The sequence below is a fragment of the Theobroma cacao genome, chromosome 7 (genome assembly GCF_053813885.1).
Source record: "Theobroma cacao isolate CCN51 chromosome 7, ASM5381388v1, whole genome shotgun sequence".
Taxonomy (NCBI): Eukaryota; Viridiplantae; Streptophyta; class Magnoliopsida; order Malvales; family Malvaceae; genus Theobroma; species Theobroma cacao.
The window spans coordinates 8,676,262-8,701,504 of record NC_142645.1 but is presented as its reverse complement, the minus strand read 5'-3'; the positions used below and the strand labels follow the sequence as shown (position 1 = coordinate 8,701,504).

At 34.7% G+C, this 25,243-nt stretch overlaps 3 protein-coding genes across 3 annotated transcripts in view; all 3 read right to left on the bottom strand.

Annotated features, from left to right (window-relative positions):
- Nucleotides 1-81: 81 nt before the first annotated feature.
- Nucleotides 82-5,205, bottom strand: POLD3 (DNA-directed DNA polymerase). Its single transcript, XM_007021853.3, has 8 exons — nt 5,051-5,205; nt 4,412-4,467; nt 4,167-4,291; nt 3,308-3,467; nt 2,625-3,058; nt 1,934-2,416; nt 1,321-1,441; nt 82-355 (listed from the first exon to the last, which is right to left on the bottom strand). The coding sequence occupies exons 1-8, from the start codon at nt 5,117-5,119 to the stop codon at nt 217-219; spliced, it is 1,587 nt and encodes a 528-aa protein (XP_007021915.3). The 5' UTR covers nt 5,120-5,205; the 3' UTR covers nt 82-216.
- Nucleotides 5,206-6,277: 1,072 nt separating this feature from the next.
- LOC18594335 (gamma-glutamyl hydrolase 2-like) lies at nt 6,278-13,070 on the bottom strand. The gene is made up of 10 exons (XM_007021854.3): nt 12,558-13,070; nt 11,728-11,814; nt 11,390-11,479; nt 10,684-10,778; nt 9,674-9,734; nt 8,876-8,965; nt 8,689-8,751; nt 7,358-7,446; nt 6,710-6,802; nt 6,278-6,623 (listed from the first exon to the last, which is right to left on the bottom strand). Exons 1-10 carry the CDS (start codon nt 13,002-13,004, stop codon nt 6,572-6,574), a joined length of 1,167 nt encoding a protein of 388 aa, XP_007021916.3. The 5' UTR covers nt 13,005-13,070; the 3' UTR covers nt 6,278-6,571.
- Nucleotides 13,071-15,500: 2,430 nt separating this feature from the next.
- LOC18594340 (uncharacterized) overlaps nt 15,501-25,243 on the bottom strand; it is a 34,209-nt gene continuing 24,466 nt past the window's right edge. The window contains exons 9-10 of the mRNA XM_088808434.1: nt 15,730-15,818; nt 15,501-15,622 (exon numbers count right to left, since the gene is read on the bottom strand). Coding sequence (XP_088664560.1) covers nt 15,805-15,818 — 14 coding nt within the window. The 3' untranslated portion in view covers nt 15,501-15,622; nt 15,730-15,804. The remainder of the gene's footprint in view (nt 15,623-15,729; nt 15,819-25,243) is intronic.

Here is a 25,243-nt window from a genome sequence, read left to right as displayed (position 1 = left end):
CTCGAAAGATTCCCTTTTGAAACTAGCAGATTACTTGAACAATGCCAGCAAATTCTCATAACCAGAAGATGAAGGTGCAAATTGAGAAATATAACTTCATAAAAGTCCATGAGAATATACATGAACATATACTGATGTCTGTTAAAGCAACCTTTCATTACTGCAAAGCTCATACAAAATGGGAAGAAAAAGCAAAGCCGCTTGGCATCAATCTGATCAAACCCTTTTGAAGAACGATAGAATGTTCCCTTGCTTAGGATCCTTTGCATTTCCAGCTTTCTTGTTTCCAGCTTTACCTCCTGGATTAGATGGTGCAGTGTTTCCAAGTGCAGGAGACTTCTTGGCTGCAGGAGGCCTGCATCAACAAATCAAATAGTTAGATGGCACTGATGCCCTAGCTACTAATTTTCTACTAAAACAGAAAAATTAAAATAAAAGATCTAAATAATTGGCACAAACATTGGCCTCAGTGACATGCACATAGCTTAGAAACCTATCAATGTTTCAATAGCTTGAAGGCATGAAACACAAGCACCCAAAATATTTAGGTCATTGCAGTAAGGAGCTATATACAACTTCCCCCTTTCTCTCTCTCTTTTCTTCCCTCCTTACAGTTAGGGTACACAATTTTAGAGGATTACCATCCACTTCAAGATGTGTGTTAACTATGAATATCCTCAAAAGTTAAAAGTGCAACACAAATCCCACTCTGCCCTACTGTCCTCTTTTGTTATTCTGGTGACAATTGTTAACCCTCCCTCATAGGACCTAGTATTTTAGCAAATAACTGTTGGGCTTTCGTTTTACTCATGCCTGGCAGGAGGAAAGAGAGAAGAAGGAAAGGTTATACAGGTAATGGGTTATCCAAAGTGAGAATCCTGAAAAAAATAAATTCATATTTTGGCATGGTGAGTTTCAAATAACTAGGATGCCAACTGAATTACCATAAAAATCAAAAGCAGAATGTACTAATATTATAATGACAAAGAGAGCACATTATACAAGAATATAGAAGGCATTTCTTTTTCTCTCATTTAGAGGGATTTTATAAGAGATAAATTTTTACTTATAATTTTTATTTTTGTCCTTTTCCTGAGTGCAGCAGCAGAGAATTAGGTATCCTGGAATCATTTTCCAGGCATAGGAATCAGTACAACTAAACAGAGTGTTTATAGCAGGCAAAAACAAATAAACCAAACAGCTGGCCATTTCTCAGACACGAAAGTGTTTCGTTAGACATGGTAAGCAACTGTGAAAGTGCACTTCTGCTGGGAAAAATGAGTAACTAGCAAAAATCAATGAAGAGAAAATAGCATTAACCTGTTATTAGTATTTGTGACAGTATTGTTGTCAGCATTGGGTGTTCCACTTCCGACTTTCCTGGGCATGTCACTTTCAACTTTCACCTCTGTCTCCTCACCTTCCCAGACTACCTCAGTTACTAATATTAACAAAAATGGGAGAAAAATATTAATATGAGAAGATAGAATCTGTTGAATTTAGCACTACGAACACTGTTTGCTCCAATTTAGTGCATTAAGGATGCATATGCACGAACACCAATGTCCACATCTCTCATAGAAAGCAAGATGGATAAAAATATTCAATTATAGGTTTCCAGTGGTCAAGTTTAAATTTGGAGTATCCATAAAAAAATTAATTGGATGAGTAAAACTGTAGGCATTGGAGGAACTTCACAAGAGCATACCTCTAGCATGAAGTAAGAAATGTTGCATGATGACAGATAAAAAAGTAAGAAATGTTGCATGATGACAGATAAAAAAGTAAATATAAACCAAGATTAAACTTTGTCTTCAGTATTTCAAATCCCAATTGACCTAAGAAAGAGCAGGTGACAAAATTTTCAAAATTGGATGATTCACTGACAAAGAAAACAAAGCACTCTTAGAGAGAGGCTAGGTATTGGATTTACCTTCTCTTCCTCGGTCATCAATTCGTGTCTTCATCACTTTTCTCCTTTTAGGTGAATTTGGAGCGGCATCAATCACTTTATCCTTCGCATCAGTTTCAGGAAGCTGGTTTTCAACCTTAACCAAAGAGGAATGTCCACCAGTTGTGCTTTTGCTTGAGCTTTTGGGTTCTCTATTAGTAGTTTTCTCTTCCTTGACCTTTATTTCATCTTTTTTTGGCTCGTCTACAATCAAATTGGGTATCTTTGGAACCAAAGTTTTAGAATTTTGTTCAGAATCAAAAGATGATTTCCCTTTAGGGGGATCAGGTGAAGCTAGATTGACAGCATCTTCATACTCATCCTCATCTGAGAAATCAAAAACTACCCTCCGTTTTCTATTGCCTTCACCATTAGAAGCTCTCCTAAAATTAACATCTTGAGCACCATCGTCACTGTTCTCATCCTCTACTGCTTCACGAGCACAAATTTGTGCATCTGCACTCACTAATAATTAAAAACAAATTATAGAAACAAGATAAAGAGTCAGCTAAGAATATAAAAACCATGTTGTAGAAATGAAAAAAATCAAATATCAGAACCATCTAAGTAATGTGAGCCATAGATTTGTTGAATATAAGTTTACTTTTCAATTTATATATAAAAAAAATGATATACCAAGGTAACTCTAGAAACAAATCAAATGGAAACAAACCATTGCGATTTTGGATGGAATCACTATCATCTGCCGGCACACAACTAGGCTTCGGTTTTGTAGATGCACGACCCCATAAATTTGCTAATGAACCTCCACTTGCAGTGGAGCTTTTATCATTCTGGTCTTTCTTTTTATTAGAAGACAAGGAAGAAATTTGTTCTTTATCAGCAGAAGGCTTGCTGGCCGGATCATGGACTCCTATGTCAGTACTGTTGCTTTTAACATCTTTTACCACACTGGGAGGCTGCTGAGCAACTTTTAAGCTTGATTGCTGAACTTTATTTTGTTGAGATGGTAAAGCTGCATTGTTTTGAGCAGAATTATGTTTGGGCGGTCCTGAGATTCCTACACTCTTTGGCTGTACAGCTGCAACCCTTACGGAAGTTCCATTGACGTTGCGTTTGACAAATGAAGTTAATATCCCACAGAACCTGATGAAAACATTAAGGACATGTACACATTACTCAGAGTTTTCTATATGTTTATCTGATTAAGAAACTAGCATGTGAAATTCCGGCAAGAGTTTATCCAGAGAATGAGTAGACTTATATCATGAACCCAGCCCCCCAACCCCAGAAAAAAAAAAGGCCTTTTTTTTTCCTTAGTATGAAGGACCTACCAACACAACATGAAATCTATTTCTGTTCCTGTGCTGCAACGATCACTTTATAGAAGGATACCTGTTATCTCTCAAGCAATTATCTGCTGTGGTGGGCTGCTTGAAGAGCTCTTCAGCTTGTATAAATTCAGTATTCCAAAGTGCAGCTGGGTCCTTTGGGATGCAAGCTTGCACACTGTACACATGAACTCTGCAATTGCCATCATATTCTTGCTTGGCTTCTGCAAGAAAGTTAGGAAAGAGAATTGCCGTTAATCTCTGTTACCTATTTTTAATAGCTAAACAACATAAATACAATTATGGCAAAACAGTTAGAGATAGATAAGATACTCAAAACCACCAAACACATCTTAAAAAGTTAGTGTACTCAGCTGTATTAAGTCTATTCAGATGGAGAAGTCGTTGGGTTGATTTAATGCACAAACTGGAGAGCATTGCACATATTTCAATAACTTATAGTGAAAAATCCAGAAATGAGAACCCATAAGATAACTTCCTAAGTAAAAAGAAACTGATAAAGAGGAAATTTTAGCAGCAATATTGAAAATTTGGAAGTTAAAATAGATTAAAAAGGCAATCTCTCTCATTCATTGTATATAATTGCATTTAAATTTCCATTGTACAATTTTAAATCCCCCTTTGTGAGTCTTAATTATAAAAAAGTAAAAACAGGTCAGTCAGTCAACTGAATAAGGATTTCTCATAAAATATATTACAAGTTAGCATTCTAGCTACAATGGAGATCCACAGATCAATGAACTTCCATCTAATTTACCATGAATATTCTATTATGCATAGGTCATCCATCCCAAGAATGGTCCTGCCTGCTGTACACAAGCACAGGTGTGAAGTTGTATATACCCTTAACCGTAAAAATATAAAAATAAGTGGAAAGATGAAATTGTCATGGAAAGTCTAACCTGCAAGTTTAGGCCCTGACACAAGCTGTATATGATAGTTTGATGGAGTGTTCTTCAACCAGCCAGACAAACTATATACAACTTCTAACCCACTTCCATGTCTCTCAACAAACTCAGCAAGCAATCTAAGTACATGTACAATTATCAGTAAGTTGTTATATATTATCTCTGTATGTGTCTGTGAATGCACATGGCTATATACATGAAAACAAACTTTAACTACATTCTTGGCAGGGAATTCTTACCTTTTCGCTACATTGGATGACACCAGAAAATTACGACTCAGCCACTTGTAGGACACCTGAAAAGAAAAACCATTTTGAACAATGAGAACTTTATACAAAGTCCCAGCCTTGAATGATATTTCTAGCTTATAACTCAAAAAGAAAAGCAATTTCTTTGAGCATAAAATTCAGGAAGATAATACAAGGGCAGGCAAATTGTTATCCTGTTCTGACATCATTTTTATCAAAAACATCATTCAAGCTGCTAAAGACTGAAAATTTTGTACTAAAAACTTTATACTACACAATTCCACCTTGAAAGAGAATTATTGCATTATAAAAATCGTAAATTTCATTTTTGACAAAAAAAAAAAGAAGAAATAAAACATTAAGAGGGTAGAGAGGAATAAATTATCCCTCTAGTTTACTAAGTAATAAAAAAGAGGCTCCATTGTAGCCACTACCCAGAAATCAATTTATCAATAAACTCAGTAAAAAGCAAGAAAATTGGACAGAACCCATAAAGATTAAGGCCATGAAATAAAAGCAAAAATTCAAATTAGCAGAAGAAAAAGAGAAAAATAAACAGGAACCAGAAAAAAATAGAAGAATTAAGTCAATATCTAAATTCAAATAAAATCCAACATAAATAAAACTTACTACTTGAAGTTTATCGGAGACGAGAGCTTGGATCTCTTCGAGAATACCTAGGGTTTCAATTTGGGACATTGTCCTTATTTTGGAAGGGTTTTGAAGTCAGCTTTGGGAGATTTTCCCTCTACGAAGGACACTGACTTTCCCGCCATTCCATATGGGTACGGGGGACTATATAAAGGGCTAGGGGAATAGGGATGGACGAATGGCTGTTGTTCGCACGTGACGATTGGGGTTTGCACGTGACTATGGAGGACCAAATTGGACACAATGGGCTCATGACTCTGGATTGTAGGCCTTGGGCTAAGTGTGAAAGTTTTAATGGGGCCTAGGATATTGATTCTGATGGACCCACTTTGTTACTTAATGGACCTTTTTTGGGTTCAAAGTAGAGTTTTTGGAATTTCTTTTTAAATATTACTTTCTTAATCAATATGTCAAAATAAACTTTTATAAATCATGGGAAGGAAGGGGAAAAAAACCAAGTTTGAGGTACTTTAATCTGAATTTGATTATTTGATAGGGTATCCGAATCTTATAAATATCAGATTAAATTTTTAATTACTGTCCGATCTTATATCTTAATATTTTATGTATTATCTACTCAGTTAAATACTTAATTAAAATAAATTTAAAATCAATTTTTAAGTATAGTTTCACTGAAAATTGAATTAGCAAATTAAAATTAATTCATAAAAAATAACTTAAGTTTAAAATCATATTTATAATAATTAATTAATTTTAATATTACACTAATTATAAAAATTTACAAACAAAAAATAATATATATATATATATATATATTCAAACCCGTGATAGGTAATGGTTTTACTATCCAAACCTTATCGTAATCTTGAATAATACAAGATATACGATTATAAGGTATCTTTGGAAGATTCAAATATGAAAGAAAATGCATTCACTTATCATTGAATTAAATGTTCAAGTACCTATTAAAATAGACACATTTACTGTAACATGTATAATAATATTTTCAATCTTGCTAAAAAAAAAAAATAATCATCGATACTAACAGAAATAGTCAGAGATTGGATTTTATTTCTCATTCTTACTTTCTCAAGTTTGTAGTCAAGCATCTTAGTGGGACTGTCTGAAAACATGTGATTTGTAGAATTTTCTGTCTTTTTTTTAGTGCTCCCTCTTGATTGTTGTTATCTTTTCTGTTCTCCTTTTTCTTTTTTGGATAATAAAATAAATAAATAGATAAGCATGTGATATTAGCCACTGAATGTATAGACTTCCTCACTTAGTGAAGAGGAAAACTGAAACATAAGGTGGCAGCAGTACATGTAGCTTATGAATATGTTATATGCTGACTGATGACAATAATTCAATATCCCTTCAAGTCTGATAAAAGATTGTTCCTGAGCACAGCTTGATATTAAGACATGAAGGGAACATTCAGATTCAGAACTCAGAACAGGTGGCCCAAAACACTTACATAAGAACAATGTATACATATTTCTACACAACATATCTGTAACATCAGATACCGGCGCAACCCTTTCAAATTCGAGGTTGAAGCTGTGTAAAGATGTAGACCTCATCGAATCCCTTCCTGCAGTCAAATACAAGGAACACGTTGGTAGCCTTACAATCAAATATGAAGCTGTTAATAGTCTCATAAGGATAGTATCAGCATACCCAGCCTTCCCACAATAGGTAGGGCTATAATTATAAATGAGGTTATCAAGCACTTTTCGAGGAGGTGGCCTGTTTAGTGACTTCCTAGCCTCGCTGCACCAGGAAAATGATATTAACTCAATTGCAAACAAATAATGTAGTACTACAAGTAGTAGTCAAAAATACTCACTACCAAAACTTGATTTAGCTTCTTAGATTTGCATTTACTACTCCACAATGGCTTGGTATCTTTTAAATCAGCTGGTTTGTACCTAATTTAGAAATACACTTCCTTTTTCCTTTCATCATTCTTATATTCAAAAGACCACCGGATTTTCTTTTTCGGCCAGAATATTACTTGCAGTCTTGCATGTTGAAAATTGAAGTTCACCTATTTTCTTTCCTTTTCTTTCATAATAAACAATTTACTTCTTATACCTTATTAAACTAAATTTCATCAAATTTTCCTTTGAATATTTCTTCCATACGTATGCCATAGCATGAAGCAGAGCATATCCACATAGGAACAATTACACAACACTCTATGATGTGTGTGAAGTGCAAGATTGTGCCTCACTCCATCGAGTCATATATTAAATTTACTACTCACTGCATTGAAAGAATATAGAGAACAAACTATTAATTTCTCCTGTTGTTAACATTCCTAACCTGATTAAAAAGTTAGCAACATGTTGGGTCACTTGAATGGCATCTTCGGAGTGTGGAATCATTGTTGAGCCCCATTCAAAAGCATTTTTCTGCAAGTTATGTGGTCAGGCTATTCAGCTTGAAATGGAGTAATATTGCTGGATCAAAGTATAAAGCAATAAATTTGCAAACAAAGTCAAATGACCAAGAGAAACATGGGCAGGAGAAACAACAAAAGTTATAAGAAGAAAAAGGAGACACTGATTCTTTATAATGGGTCATACATTTGACTATTATTTTACAAGAAAAATTATGTGGAAGTCAAAATCTCATGCCAAAATTGAGTACATGGCAGAAATTACTCAAACCAACTGCAGCATTTGCTCCTATGAGGAAAAGTTGAAATAAAACAATTATACTAAATAAAACATCCCAAGTACCCTGCTGAAGCATGCTCCAAAAACACATTCTTACCCTGATTGCATCCTTCAAGAGATTTTAGATGTGAATTATAGTAGTATGCTTTTCATTGAATAAAGAGGCACCTCCAAAGTGAACTCCATTCCTTTACCAAATACATGCATGCAGTCATCAAAAGCAAGTAACGAATAGTACTTCACCTATAAGGAAAATTTAATCCAATTTGCTGTTGTGTCTCCAATAACTCCCACATGGTTTTTCCATGAGTAAAAAATTATGTTTTTTGGATAACTGGTGAGCAAACAAATTAGAGAGAGCCTTTCTGTACTAATTGGTGTAGACTGAGTATATGCATTTTCATTATTTACTACCTTGTAGATCAGGGAAGCAACAAAAAGAGACTCTCAAGGGGAAAACTAGTCACTTGAGCTCACACCGGACAGCTATTAATATTCTTTAGTATGGGATAAAAACCGTTAAGATGAAACAGAAGGTTGCCACAAGGGAGGGGAATAAAGAATATCATCATTTCTATAAATTCAAAGAATACGAAAAATATTCCTACTAAGCAAACTTAGGAGGTTTCTGGAAGATTCAATCATCCAGTGGAAACAACTATTGTAATCTTTGATTGAGTATTTATGTGTCAAACAAACATAAAGAAAGGAAGGCTCATAGGAAGTTGTTGGACAGGCTTTTCAAAAATATACAAGTAAACTTTAGTTTTCAGCAGTCATGGTTTGTACTCAAGTGTGTCAACATTAGAGATAATTTCTTTTTGAAATAAATTTCATCCATTTATCAGACCTCCTTCCTTTGAAGTTACATCCAGCAAAGCAACATTTAATGGTAAACTATCTAACAGAAAACCATGAATTTTGGGAGGCATAAACATGAAGCTAGATGATCGGAAAGCATATTAAAAAAAGTACCTCTGGATGCCACTGGAAGGCAGTGACAGGATACCCATGCGCTTGTACAGTGGAGACATAGACCTGTTATTAACACTTTTACAGAAATAAGGATTCTTAAAGCAACCATAAAAGGTAAAGAGATAAATCAAGTTAGACAAGTCCTATGGCATAGTAAACACCAGCAACTGATAGTAAAGTTCAGTACCTCGTTATTATCATCTGTGCTTGTTGTTAAAATCTTGAAGAAGCTGGATAGATTTGGATTATTCCGAAGTCTCTCTGGTGAAATGCCATACTGTTACAACATAATGAGACATTGGTTTAGACATTGATAATTAGCTTGTAGATCTAAGCATAACACTGACAATGTGCCAGTAGAGAGGGGGGCAGAGGTTCTCTTTATGCGCATTCATCAATGGCAGCCATTTTTCAATCGAAATTCATTATCTTTAAAGCTGAACAACTAAAGTCCCATTGCTTGTCCTTGTGCTCCTTTCTTTTTCCCTCTCTAAATTGCATTAGCATCTTTTTTCTTTCTTAGGCCTCTACTCTTAGCTAGCTATTCCCTGAAGGACATCTTGTCCTTTGATTTTTCTGCTATTTTACCTACCAAGAAAGAGGTGGACATGCCTGAAACCCCAGCAAATTTTTTCCTTCAAGGAAATCAAATTAAAGATTAAGAAAACAAAAGGCATGAACAAATTAGTTTGTAAAGTTATAATTTAAAATTCATTTCATCTCTCATATATGCTAATATGCATAAGATGTCAAGTAGGAAGCTGTTAAAATTGCCAATTAGAGGAAACCAGGCAACCAGGAACAGAATCAAATAAGAAAATATTGATTAGAAAACATCAAAATAAATTTGAATGTAGATGCTTGATTATTAGTTTTCGCTTTTAGCAATTAACCATGAAGGCCATGTTAGAGAAGAAAAAACTAAAAATAATACATTGCATGAATAATTTAAACAATAAAAAAAAAAAGGAGCCATGAAACTCACATGATGGTTTTGCATGACTAGGCAATCTGCACCTAGCTTTTCCAGCAAATCTGGCGGAAATCTGTAAAAAGAATGTAAATTTCGAGCTGTAAAGCTGTGATCAATGAGATTAACATATTAACATATAATTACACCAACTATAAGAAATTACATAAGCTCTCATCAAAATAGATCTCAGTCAGGTTGGGCTAAAATAGAAAGTTTGGGACAATCCCTATCTTTTTAGTCATTCAAAATGTAATAGCAATTAACTCGTACCAAATAACAAATTATTGGCTGAAAATCACTTCATATCCACCCAATGATTGAAAGGTTAAATATCATAAACATATATACCAACAACAAGCATAAAACCCTCTAATGCAAAGACAACAGGATATTATTGTAGCTATTGTTATTTATCAATAAGTGCTTAAAAGTTTATTATTAGCTTTCTTAGCTATTGTTATTCATCAAAGGTGTGAACCTGAAGTTCAAAAAAGGATATACTCAAAATCTATTTCAAAACTAGCCTAGTAGGCTAAGGACATCAGATTCAATGTTACTAACGAGGCAACTAAAGAAGCACACATTTATTCTCTTCCTAACAAGGTTTTAATAGTGCTAGTGGTGCTTGACTACATGCTTCAGCATTGGCTGGTACTGGCACCATCTTATTGCCATGTGTCTCACGGTCTAAGCCTAACATAACAAGGACAAAAGCGGCAGGCCCATAGCCTTAACATGAAATTGCTAGACCATTCAGACAGAGTGTTAAACGCATATGTACAATTAAACTCTTTGCCTTCTTAGCAATGCAAATGCATTGGCCTTTATTGCATCCACAGTTTAACTGTTTTGAACTTTCCTATTGAGCATCTAATGACTACCAGCAAAACACATTAGGAATCACAAATATTTTACCCAGTTAGGATAATTATATATAATATGTAGCATTGATATCATAAAAAGTAATGACACCAAAACAAAACAATATGAATGGACCTTGAATGATAAATTTTCTTTCGTACCTTTGAAATACTGTTCCTTCGATATTAATGTTTTTCACAAATTGGAGACTAGATGCCTGATCTGCTGCACTAAATGATTCAAGAATATTTCTGTCCTATCATCAAGAAGAAAAAGTTGATGTCTTGATTAAATTAAGACTTTGTTAAATTGTTTACAATTTAACCAAAAAAAATCCCAAACTAAAATAGTTTGTCTGACAAAGTAGACATGGCTAGCATTAAGCTAATTTATAATGAAGTGATTGCATAAGAGAGAAATAGTTAACCATAGGGCCGAAGATAATAAAGTGATGAGATGAGATTTGGATGATTTCAAATTCATTATGAAATACTCAACAAGGTCAACCATTGATTTGGTTGCCACCAAGAAGGTAATCATGAAATCCTAACCGATTAAATACTGCAGTTTTCACAATAAGGTGAACAGGCAAGAGTTGGCCATGTTTAGACATGTGAGGCTGAGAGTAATCTCTCACAAAAACACATAACAAAGTGCTTAAAATAAAAAAAAAAAAACATCTTATTTTGTCATTTTGCCATGATAAATGAATGAATATAAGTACGGCATACCAATTACAACATAGAGGAGCAAGGTTAACTCCATTAAGAAAATCCTTATTAATAATAAAAATCCTAGGAAGAGTAAATTGTTTTTCCCTTTATATAAAAAAAAAAAAAGAGGTAAGATAATGAAAGGGATGCTTACTTCGCTGATAATCATTGTTAAAAGTTCAAAACCCAAGCAAATGGCATACAATGGAAAATGGTCTCTGGCATCATTCTTCTCTAGAACTTTCTGCAAGAAACAGTGAAATGAAGATTTTGTATAAAGTGAAGAATTCTTAGAGTGAGATCATTAATGTGTAGGGGGAACAAGCAACTTGATTTATTTTTCTTTGTAATTAATGCATGGAAATAGAACATTTAGCATGAAGAAATAATAACCTCACTTGGTAAAATCAATCTCTTGTCTATATTTGTGTTGATTTCATCTGAATTTTGTTAAAAAAAAAAAAAATCAACAGGGAAATAAATATGAATTACCTTAAAAATTTTTTGAGCAATCTCATAGTACAAGCCGGCTTTAGCCCACCCTCCTGTAAAAAGCACGCCATTGACTAATTCAAGCTTCTGTAATACAACAGTGATGAGACTTAGCAAGATGACAATTTTTTCCAGAAAAGGAAGACAACAAGAATGCTAAAGCAGGTATCGTAGCATCATACCAGTGTCTAATCATAGCAAACCAAAGCAATAAAATGAAATGCATAGCGATCAACAAGGGAATCAAAATAACTTTTCAAATATTAAGAACCTAGACGATATATCCAGAAGAACATCCACAAAAATGCAACCCACCATCCCACCATCCTGACACATTTACAAAATCACAACCCGTATCATTGCTAAAATGGAAAACAATGAGAGAGTGTAATAGGGTGTTGCTAAGAATGCCCCAAGGGCACTTATAAAGTGGAAAATCATCACATTTCACTACATTAAATGTACTAAAAATAAACAAGTGCCCTTGCACACTCTCTAGCATTTGCCATTATTAACTAAATTGCACATCATGCAAGAGAATCAAGACTAAATGAAGAGTCATAACTAACTAATTTATTAACAAAAACAAGAGAAATTATTAGTATTTATTAATCTAGCAAATTTATTACCATTAGTAAAAGTTATGACCCAAAAATAAGATTTACCAAAAATATATTAATCTTAGCTCATCTTCCAAGACAAAGTGTCTAATTTCTTAAACTTAACTTAAAAGTTAAAACCCCAAAAAACCTAAGTCATAGTTCAGCATTTGTACAGCTGAAATAAACATTCCTTTTCTTTTAAAAAGGAACATATACTAGAGTGTTTACCTCAAAAAGAATCTCCTCAGGCTCATTATAAATAAGAGGGATCACTCGAGCCCCAGCCGCTTCCACGAACTTCACATACGACGCCGCTATATACGACGCGTTCGTATCATTGTTCAGCCTCCCCGACGCGCCGTCCCCCGGATGACTCAGTATCCCGATCACCGGCCGATAATAGAGCTTCGGGTCAAGAGTCGTGCAACTAGAAGCGGAACTCAGTGTTTCAGCGGAGGAGTTGTCTCTGCGTTGACTCGGGAGGAGGAGTGGAGTGGAGGTTTCAGCTTTAGCGAGGGAAAGGTCTTTGGAGAGGTAGAAGAGGATGGGTACAATAAGGTAATTCCACATGTCGGAGGAGGAGGAAGAAGAAGCGGAAGGGGAAGGGACGGCGTCGTTTGGAGGGTCGGAGGAGGAAGAGGGCGAGGAGGGGTTAGAGAGAAAGAGGGAGGGCATTTTGGGGAAGTGACATGGAGAGAGAAAGTTAAGGAAAGGAAAAGGAAACGAAGGATTCTTATAAAGCTTGGTACGGCGCAGAAACGGAGGGAGCTTTTAACCGTTGGCGTGAATATACTAATTTCTGGTACTGACGGTTAAAGCAGTAACTTAGGGGCTATGGGCTATGGGCCTAGCTACCCTAACTCGATTTAATTTCGAAGTTCAATTTAATTTTGATTTCGAATTTAAAACTCAAATAAAATGTTCAAAAACAAATTAAGTGTGTGAATTAAGTTCAATTATTTACAAAGTCAAGCTTGAATGATTCATTTGCACATTTGATTTATTGGCACCATTGCATATTATTAGGGGCGGCTCAATAACTTTGAAAGTATAAAGTTAAATATTTAAATAAAATTTTTTTATTAAAATTAAAAAAAATTATTAAAATTTTTAATTAAATTTATAATTCAATAAATTAACTATCACATAAAATAGAGACAATATAACAATATAATATAAATTTTAAATTAAAGTTAAAAAGTTTGTAAATATTAAAATGATAATACCTAATTATTGAATGTTTATTGTAAACAGTAAATGAAGCTTACGGTTTATTATAAAGATAATAATATAACAGACTTTCTGTGTATTTTTTGAAAAAAAATTGAAGGTAAAAGAAGATAAAGCAAATGAAGAAAAAAAAATTTAAAAGTAGATATTATAAATTGAATAAAAAAAGATAATTGGTTTTATATATATGAAAAAGATAATTGTTGGAGATCATTAAATACATATTAGTATTAATTGATTGTAAATAGAGGAAATAGTTGAGAAAAAAAAGCCATTCAAGATCATTAAATATATATTACCATTACTTGATTGGAAATAGGAGAAATAATTGAGAATTAATAGTATTATAAGAATTGAGAAGTGATAAAAAATTTAGATTTATTAAGCACATAATTAAAAAAGTAAAAAAATATATTATTTTATTAATTATCTTGACTTTTACATGAAAAATGAGTTAAATAGTTGAGAATAAATAAGTATGTGAAATGGAGAGAAAATAAATATTTATTAGGCCTAAGAGATAGGTAAATATTTTAATAATTATCTTAATTTTTGTATATTTTTAATATAATTTGGGGCCTAAAACGACCGCTTTGGTGGCTTTACTCTTGAGCCGCCACTACATATTATGCAATGAAAAAATATATAAAATATATAATTTCTTACAGTATTAAATACTTATGGAAAAAAAAGGATATTTGTAAAGTTTTTATGTAGAGAATGGTAAAAGAACAGATTATATTTGAAACTTAATTCAAAGATGTATCATATAAGTTCAAAGCTTGCCGCAATCTTAGAATATATATATTCACATATACTTTGAAAATGTCACCTTGAATTTATATATATATATATATATATATATTTTCTAGTCATTGTTTTTGGCCTTAGCCTTACATATTGAAGTTTATATGTTAAGCAACATTGCTATGGAAAGTCACGAGTCACGACTATATATTATATAGTTTTACGATTGTGTTCATTTGAATTTGGATTAATAAAAAGAAAAGGGCTATTTTCAATGTTATATACATCTCTAAGTTGAAGTGAATGGTTTTTCTTGCAATTCAAAGGGAAACCCAAAGTTGTGTTGTTAAATGACTTCAATATGTGCTGCAAAATGTCACCCTCATTTAGGTTTATTTTACCCTTATCATTTATGTTGTGCAACGTGTTTAATTTGTTGAATAGTCTTAAAATATAATGAAATTCTTTTTTAATTGTAATTCGCACTAATACAATTAAATTACTAAATATTTTCTAAAAAACCCAAATAAAGTGGCAGCAGTACATGTAGCTTACGATTATATATGTTACATGCTGAGGGATGACAATCATTCAATAGCCCTTCATGTCTGATAAAAGATTGTTCCTGAGCACAGCTCAATCTTAAAGACATGAAGGGAACATTCAGATTCAGAGCTCGAACAGGTGACACAAAATATTTACATAAGATCAACGTATATATATTTCTACACAACATACATCTGTCACATCAGATAACAATGGCTATGTACCCGGCGCAACCCTTTCAAATTCAAGGTTGAAGCTGTGTGAAGATGTAGACCTGACCTGATCGTATCCCTTCCTGCAGTCAAATTCAAGGAACGTGTTGCAGAGGTTGAGGCTGCGTAAAGACGTGGACCTGATTGCAAAGGTTGAGGCTGCGTAAAGATGTAGACCTGATCGTATCCCTTCCTGCGTGCAGTCAAATACAAGGAACATGTTCGTAGCTTTAACATTCAAATATGAGGCTAGCTGTTAATAGTCTCAAAAGGGTAGTGTCAGCTTACCCAGCCTTCCCACAATAGGTAGGGCTGTAATTATAAATGAGGTTATCAAGCACTTTTCGAACAGGTGGCCTGTTTAATGACTTACTAGCCTCACTGCACCGGGTAAATGATAATAACTCAATACCAAAACTTGATTTAGCTTCTTAGATTTGAATTTAGTACTCCATGACTTCTTCTCCTTTCATCATTCCTATGTTCGAAAAACTACTGGCATTTCTTTTTCGGCCAGAATGTTACTTGCAGTCTTTAACGTTGAAATTTGAAGTTCGCCTGTGCCTCACTCCATGCATGGTGTCACAAATTCAATTTGCTGATAACTGAATAGAAACAATATAGAGAACAAACTATTAAAAACTCCCGTTCTTCACATTCCTTACCTGATTAAAAAGTTCGCAACGTGTTGTGTCACTTGAACGGCATCTTCTGAGTGTGGAATCATTTTCGATCCCCATTCAAAAGCATTTTTCTGCAATTTATGTGGTCAGGAGTAATATTGCTGGGTCAAAGTATGAAGCAATACATTTGCAAACAAAGTGAGACCAAGAGAGATATGAGCACGAGAAACAAAAAAAGTTACTGGAAGACAGTGGAAGTCAAATCTCATACCAAAATTGAGTAAATGGCAGAAATTACTCAAACCAATTACAGCATTTTCTCCTAAAGGAAAAGTCGAAATAAAACAATTATACTAAATAAAACATTCCAAGTACCCTGCAGAGGCATGCCCCAAAAACCCATTCTTACTCTGATTGTATCCTTTCAAAGATTTTAAAGATGTGAATTATAGTTGTATGCTTTTCATTGAATCCATTCCTTTACCAAATACATGCATGCAGTCATCAAAAGCAAGGAATGAATATAGTACTTCATCTGTAAAAAAAATTTAATCCTATTTACCTTTGTGTCTCCAAGGACTCCCACACGGTTTTCCATGAGTAACAAATATGTGATTTGGATAACTGATGGGCAAACAAATTAGGGAGATCCTTTCTGTACTAAATGGTGTAGACTGAGTATATGCATTTTCTTTATTTTACTTCCTTGGAAATCTGGGAAGCAACAGAAGGAGATTCTCAAGGGGAAAACTGGCAGCTTGAGCTCCAACTGGATAGCTATTAGTGTTCTTGACTATGGGATAAAAACCATTAAGATGGAATAGAAGGTTGCCACAAGGGAGGGGGATCAAGAAAATCATATTTCCAGAAATTCAAAGAATACGAGAAATATTCCTAGTAAGCAAACTTAGGAGGTTTCTGAAAGAGTCAAGCATCCAGTGGAAACAACTATTGTAGCATTTGATTGAGGATTGTTGTGTCAAACATGCATAAAGAAAGGAAGTCTAATAGGAAGCTGTTGACAGCTTTTCAAAAATGTAGAAGCAAACTTTAGTTTTCAGCAGTCATGGTTGGTACTCAAGTGTGTGAACATTAGAGATCATTTCATTTTGAAACAGATTCATTCATTTATCAGAACTCTTTCCATTGAAGTAATATCCAGCAAATCAACATGTACTTGTAAAATATCTAACAGAAAACCATGAATTTTGGGAGGCATAAACATGAAGATGATCGGGAAGCACATTAAAAGAAGTACCTCTGGATGCCACTGGAAGGCAGTGACAGGATAATCATGCGCTTGTGCAGTGGAGACGTAGACCTGTTATTAACACTCTTACAGAAATAAGGATTCTTAAAGCAACCATAAAAGGTAATGAGATAAATTAAGTTAGGCATGTCCCATGGCATAGTAAACATCAGTTACTGATGGTAAAGTTCAGGACCTTGTTATTTTCATCTGTGCTTGTTAAAATCTTGAAGAAGCTGGATAGATTTTGATTATCCTGAAGCGTCTTTGGTGAAATGCCATACTGTTACAACGTAACGAGACATTGGTTTAGACATTGCTAAATAGCTTATTCTCTTTATGCGCATTCAACAATGCAGACATTTTTCAATAGAAATTCATCATCTTTAAAGCTGAACAACTAAAGTTCCATTGCTTGTCCTTGTGCTCCTTTCTTTTTCTCTCACTAAATTGTATTAGCATCTTTCTTCTTTCTTGTTCTCTACTCTTAGCTAGCTATTCCCTGAAGGACATGTCATCCTTTGGTTTTTCTGCTATTTTACCTACCAAGAAAGAGGTGGGCATGCCTGAAAGTGTCATAACGTGCGGGTTCGGGAACCCGACCGCCAGACGCCGGCGAAAATTAAATGTTGTTTAGGAGTCGCCACCAATCTTTTTTATCTAGGTGTGATTGGTTACCTATTAATCCGATTCTAATTAACGAAGTCTTAAATTAATTTTAGGTCTGTTGAAAGAACGAGAACTGATCCACGTTTTTTAGATGGGTTCGGGAGTGCCGTTACACACGGAGAAGGGTTAGCACCTCCGTGGCGCCCGTTCCACGAACGGTACCATTTAATCTTAAGTTATCCTATTATAGCCTACTTTTGATTTAATCCCTGCTTATTAACTAATTTTTTATTAAATTGGCCAACTGATTTTTTTATTGGGTTTTACGTATGCACATGATGCAAGCGTAAAATGATGTCATGACTTGTTTATTTTAAATAATGGGGTCGGCAATCTTTTATTGAAAAATCATTCGAAGACCATCCCAACGCTTTGGTGAAGTCTCGAAATTTTTTTCACCTAGAGATATCCTCGGAAGAACTCGTCTCTACAAGCATTTCGGGGAAATCCCATCATCGAAACTCCCGCACCATTTGCAAGATAAATGTGGTATGCTATGACAGGATAAAATGATGATGTCTACATGCACGCGTTTATTGACTTACGTGGTTCATAATTCATCCAATTATGTGTTTAATAATTTATCACCTTATTTATACGTTTATTGCTATTTATTATTTTTTTGTGGATTATTTGTTTATTTTATTTTTTTTGTTTTCTATTTAGATCCATATCCTTTAATTAACGTTTTTGATTAATATTTTACTTGATTATATAACTTATCAAATAAACAATTAATTAATCTATTTTTTAACGATTAAATTAACTCTATTTAGTAGTATTTATTTAAGCTGATTAACTAATTATATTAATTTAAGTTCAAATGCAACATTATGTAAATTTATTTTTTTACGACGATAATTTGACTTAACGGGTATTGAAGTTTAGAGTTCGGATTTATCTTGACGCTTCGGTGAAAATCCGTCTCGAACTTCGTATTCAAAAAAATTCCACTTAAAAGAGGCAACTCTTTACATTTCTTAGGTGGAATTTCTCAAATAATCATTTCATTTTTTTTTATTCTTCTCATTTATTTATTACTATTACTATATATATATTTTTTAAAAAAACTAAATCCATTATGAATTTTCTTGCTATCTATTTACTTATTATTTTATATATATATATATATATATATATATATATATATATATATATTCTTCTAAACTATGCATCTTTACTATTATTTTTTATTACTACTATCATTATTTTTTTTATTTTTCTAGCATTTAAAGAAGCATTCATAATATATATATACGTATATATAAATAACTTTTCCTAATATGATTTAAATCATAACAACAAAAAAATGTAATTTATTTAACAAAATGAGCTAACCCAAAATCAATTGAAATAAGCCCAAACTAAAGAGAAGGGTTATACCTTTCTAGGCTCAGATTAGCCCAGCTCAATGGCCCGCAGAAGCCCAAATCTGCTACACCCGATCTGCTTCCTGAGGCCCACAAGGCAGAATTCAAAACACACCGTTTGGTGCTTGTAGAGCCACTCGAAACGGCACCGTTTAGGCCTTGACCTTTCAATTCCCCCACTCCACTAAAACGACATCGTTTTGCTCTCCTCTGTTTAGTATAAAAGCTTTTTTTTTTCTTCCTTATTTTCACCTTTCTCATTCTCTCTCTAGTCGGTCACCCTCTTCCTTCTCTTTAAAATTTTCTTTTTCTCTATCTCTTCTTTTTGGTTTCTTTCTCTCTTTAACTTTTCCTATGGTCGACAGATCCCTCTCTTTCCCTCTCCTTCGGCTTTCTCTTCTTTATTCCTCTTTCTTTTTCAAATCTAACCAACCGGTGGTAGCCCCACCTTCACTATCGTCGGATCTGGCGCTGGTACTGCTCTCACCCTTTTTTCTCTCCCCCTTTAAGTCGGCGGCTTCCTAAACCTTTTGTGCGCAGCTAAGATCCGGCACCACTCACCCCCTATCTCTCCTTCCCTCGCTGAATAGATCCACACTCCCTGGGTCTCTCAGATTTTCGTTTCTTCTTTTTGTTTTTTTTTTTGTTGTGATTTCTTATTTTCTGTTGATTGTGGCTGTTTCTGGCTGATAGAGATTTTAGGTTTTTTGTTTTGAAAACGTTTTTTTTTTCTCCTTCCGTTTTTTTGCAGGTGGTCAATCCTTAAAAGCTAGGTTGTCCAAAAATTTGGACAACCCGGCAATGGGGTTCTGGCACCAAGGAGTTGGTAATCAGAGCCCCATCACTCATGATGGTTGGGGAAGGGATGGCTGGGCATACGCCCAGCCATTCCTTTCTCTTTTTATTTTTTATTTTATATTTTATTATTATTTTTTATTTTAAAGGTGTCTACAGTTGCCCCTCTTTGTACATTATTGAGAATCAAGAATAGTGCAAAGACGTAGACACCACATTTGACTTATCTCGAAGCCAGTTGATTTAATCAATTCGATCTAGGCTCGACTTATCTCAAAATAAGTTCGATTTAAACAAAATTAAAATTTTTAGACTTGATCTAGGCTTGACCCATATTAGAACAAATTCGATAAAAATTCACAGACTTAATCTAGGCTCGACCTATCTCACAACAGGTTCGATTTAAACAAAACTGAAATTTCTAAACTTAATTTAGGCTCGACCTATCTCACAACAGGTTCAATTTAAAAATTAAAATTCCTAAACTTAATTTAGGCTCGACCCATCTCACAAATAGGTTCGATTTAAAAATTAAAATTCCTAAACTTAATCTAGACTCGACCTATTTCACAACAGGTTCGATTTAAACAAAATTAAAATTCCTAAACTTAATTTAGGCTCGACCTATCTCACAACAGGTTCAATTTAAAATTAAAATTCCTAGGCTTAATCTAGGCTCGACCTATCTCGCAACAGGTTCGATTTAAACAAAACTGAAATTCCTAAACTTAATTTAGGCTCGACCTATCTCACAACATGTTCAATTTAAAAATTAAAATTCCTAAACTTAATCTAGGCTCGACCCATCTCACAAACAGGTTCGATTTAAAAATTAAAATTCCTAAACTTAATCTAGGCTCGACTTATTTCACAACAGGTTCGATTTAAATAAAATTGAAATTCCTAAACTTAATTTAGGCTCGACCTATCTCACAACAGGTTCAATTTAAAATTGAAATTTCTAAGCTTAATCTAAGCTCGACCTATCTCACAACAGGTTCGATTTGAACAAAATTGAAATTCCTAAACTTAATTTAGGCACGACCTATCTCACAAACAGGTTCGATTTAAAAATTAAAATTCTCAAACTTAATCTAGACTCGACCCATTTCAAAACAGGTTCAATTTAATTCATAAATGCCAACTTAATTGGATTAACTTCACAATGAAAAACTCAAATCTTTTTATCAAAGTTCTACAACCTCAACATTTTAGGCCAGGTGGATTCCTACTTTTGAAGCTTGAGACATGAATTAATTTGGATTCTTGTTTTGAAAATGACCGTGTATGGCTAGGCATGTATGCATGATTGAAATGATGAAGTGTTTTCATGTTTATGATTCATTAAGGTTCTAAGACCCTTCTCTTGCTTCATCCGATTTTTCATTGCAACTTTTGATCTTCTTTGCCTGTTTACTTCCCTTCTGGAGGCTTTAGGTAACTCCGTATTTTCCCTAAGCACCCTTTTTTTTGACATTTGACTTTGCTTCAAGTTCAAGGCTCTACCATTCCTTTTCCTCATCATTAAGCCTTTTGCTGAGCAATGAGTGTAATTTCTTGCTTAATTAGTTTATTTCTTTTACCAGTCATCATTCATTTCTATGACAATCACTATGTGAATCATGAGATGGTAAATAACAAAATGGTTAAAATAAAGAGGCGAAGGAGAATTTCATATATGAGAAGTCAAATAATTCAAGGCAAAGAGAACTTATAGAGCAAACATTAGATCTTTAAGTGATGAACACTCAGACCATTCAGAGAAAACAATCTGATATTCGATTTCAAGAATTGTCCTTGATTGGTGCTTTGAGCAAATCTGTAGATCACAGACTCCCTGACTTCCCTTGTTTTGCGAAATTGTGGAGCTCCATTCATAGTGTATTTCTACCTCAATCTTGTATTCCATTTAGGCTGACATATTTAAATTTCAATCTAACTTCCTGCTTTTCTACCTCAAACCGCCCTTTTCGGGTTTTCGGCATGAGCCTTCTCCTTTAGGTACGAGTTATCCTTTTCAAGTTTTCAGCACGAACCCCTTCCGTTTTTTTTTTAAGTATAGTACTTCTTTACCGCATCCGTATTTATCGGATTAGGCAAATCCTCCCCATCTATGTCAGCCAAAATCAAAGCTCCTCCTAAAAAACCTTTTTTTACCACATATGGCCCTTCCCAATTTGGCATCCATTTTCCCTGAAAATCGATATGATTAGGGAGAATTTTCTTGAGAACCAACTCTCCTTCTCGAAACTGCCTGGGACGAACTTTTTTCTCGTATGCCTGCATCATCCTTCGTTGGTACATCTGGCCATGACAAAGAATCGCAAGCCTTTTCTCCTCAATCAGATTCAATTGCTCGTAGCGGGAGCGGACCCACTCAACATCTTCCAATTCTATTTCCATGAACACCTTCAATGATGGGATTTCTACTTCAACAAGTAGAATTGCTTTTGTACCATATATTAATGAGTACGGAGTTACCCTGGTGGAGGTACGCATAGAAGTTTGATATGCATGCAAGGAAAAAGGAAGTTTCTCATGCCAGTCTTTATAAACTTCAGTTGTCTTTTCAACAATCTTTTTGATATTTTTGTTGGCTGCCTCAACCGCTCCGTTCATCTTCGGATGGTAAGTTGTTGATTTATGGTGCTTGATCTTGAATTTAGCACAAACCTCCTTCACCATCGCACCATTCAAATTGCTTACGTTATCAGTAATGATTCTTTCTGCAAGCCCATACTGACATATGATCTCCCTTTGGATGAACCTGCACACCACCTTTTGTGTCACATTGGCATAGGAAGCTGCTTTTACCCATTTCGTGAAATAATCAATGGCCACCAATATGAATTGGTGTCCATTAGAGGCTTTTGGCGTAATAAGCCCAATCACATCCATTCCCCAAATTGAAAATGGCCAAGGCGCTATGAAAACGTGCAATGGGGCTGGTAGAGCATGGATTCTATCTGCATAAACTTGACACTTGTGGCATTTTCGAGCAAAGTTTACGCAGTCTGATTTCAATGTCAACCAATAATAACCAGCTCTCATAATTTATCTAGCCAATATATGTCCATTAGCATGAGCTCCACAAGTTCCTTTGTGGACTTCTTTCATTATTTTGTTGGCTTCCGTAACATTCACACATCTCAAAAGTACTTGATCTCGACTCTTTTTGTAGAGCACTTATCCGCTAAAGAAGAAACCTATTGCTAATTTTCTAAGAGTTTGCTTGTCATTGTTCGTGACATTCTCAAGATATGCCTGGTGCTTGATGTATTGCATGATATCATGATACCACGGCTTACCATCAACCTCTTCCTCAACATTCAAGCAGTGTGCGAAGACTTCACGGACTTCTAAATCAAAAGGGCGTACATCAGTCGCTTCTTTTATTTTAAACATTACTGTGAGAGTGGGCAAAGCATCAGCAATCTGATTCTCTTCTTGAGGCAAATGGTTGAAGCTGATTTCTTTGAACTGTTTGCTTAATTCTGTAACCAGCTTTTTATATAGAACTAGTTTAGAATCTCTAGTTTCCCATTCACCTCTCATTTGACATATCACCAAAGCCGAATCTCCGTTAATATCTATCGCGCCGACCTTTATCTCGATTGCTGCTTGTAATCCCATTACTAACGCCTCATACTCCGCTATATTATTAGTACAATTGAAATTTAATATCGCCGTGGTTGGATAGTACTTTCTATTTGGAGAAACCGACACTGCCCCAATTCCGTGCCCCAAAGCATTGGATGCTCCATCAAAATACATCTTTTATGGATTAAATTCATTGGAAATGTCCTTTTCTATGTGCAAGACGGCCATCAAATCCTCATCTGGAAAATCGAAACTTACAGATTCATAATCCTTATTAGCTCAATCTACGAGGAAATCAGCGATGACGCTCCCTTTGATTGACTTTTGGAACACATACACAATATTATACTCAGACAATAGCACTTGCCATCGAGCTATTCTTCCAGACAAGAAGGGTTTTTCAAAAATATACTTGATGGGATCTAATTTTGTCACCAACCATGTTGTGTGATACAACATATATTATTTGAGCTTCTGGGCGGGCCATGCTAGCGCACAACACATCTTTTCGAGCCAGAGTATTTGGACTCATACTCCGTGAATTTTTTGCTCAAGTAATATACGACCTGTTCTTTCTTCCCAGTTCCATCATGTTGTCCTAATACATATCCCATAGAATTCTTGTTCATAGTCAAATACAAAAGAAGAGGTTTTCTAACCGTCGGTGGCACCAACACCGGTGGATTTGTGAGATATTCTTTGATTTTATCAAAGGCTATTTGGCATTCTTCATTCCACTCTCCTGGGTCTTGTTTTCGAAGCAGCTTGAAGATTGGATCACATTTGCAGGTGAGTTGGGATATAAATCGAGCAATGTAATTCAACCTCCTTAAAAATTCTCTCACTTCTTTTTGCGTTTTGAGAGGTGGCAGCTCTTGAATAGCTCATATTTTATTTGGGTCCACTTCAATTCCTTTTTCACTTACTATGAACCCCAACAATTTCCTAGAAGTTACACCAAAAGTGCATTTTCAAGATTCAACTTGAGCTGAAACTTTCGCAATCTCTCGAATAGCTTCTTGAGATTGATAGTATGATCCCTTTCTGTATGAGATTTTGCAATCATGTCATCCACATATACCTCTATCTCTTTATGCATCATATAGTGAAACAAAGCTACCATTGCCCTTTGGTAGGTGGCACCTGCATTCTTCAATCCAAATGGCATTACTTTGTAACAAAACGTTCCCCACATGGTTACGAATGTTGTTTTTTCCATATCTTCGGGTGCCATCTTGATCTGATTGTAACCAGAAAAACCATCCATAAATGAGAACAAAACATGCTTTGCTGTGTTATCCACAAGAGTATCAATATGTGACAAAGGGAAGCTATCCTTCGGACTCGCTTTGTTCAAATCCCTGTAATCGATGCACATTCGAACTTTTCCATCTTTCTTAGAAATTGGAACTATATTAGCCACCCATTTAGGATATTTAGCCCCCTCTAAGAATCCAGCATCAAATTGCTTCTTTACTTCTTCTTTAATCTTCAGTAACATTTCTGGCTTCATTCTTCTCAATTTCTGTTTAATAGGCTTGCTGTCTGATCTCAAAGGCAACTTATGGATGACAATGTCAGTATTGAGACCTGGCATATCCTGATATGACCAAGCAAACACATCCACATATTCACGGAGCAGTTCTTCTAGCTTCTGTCGTTCATCAGATGATAACGAGGTGCCAATCTTAACCTCTTTCTTTTCTTTCCCATTTCCGAGGTTAATCATTTCTGTGAGTTCCTGATGAGGTAAAATCTCCCTTTCTTCCTGTTCCAACGTTCTCGACAAATCAGGGGGTAAGCCATAGTCATCCACCGCCTCTTAATTTTTCAATTCATCAATGTTTGGAATTATCTCGAAATCGAAATGCAA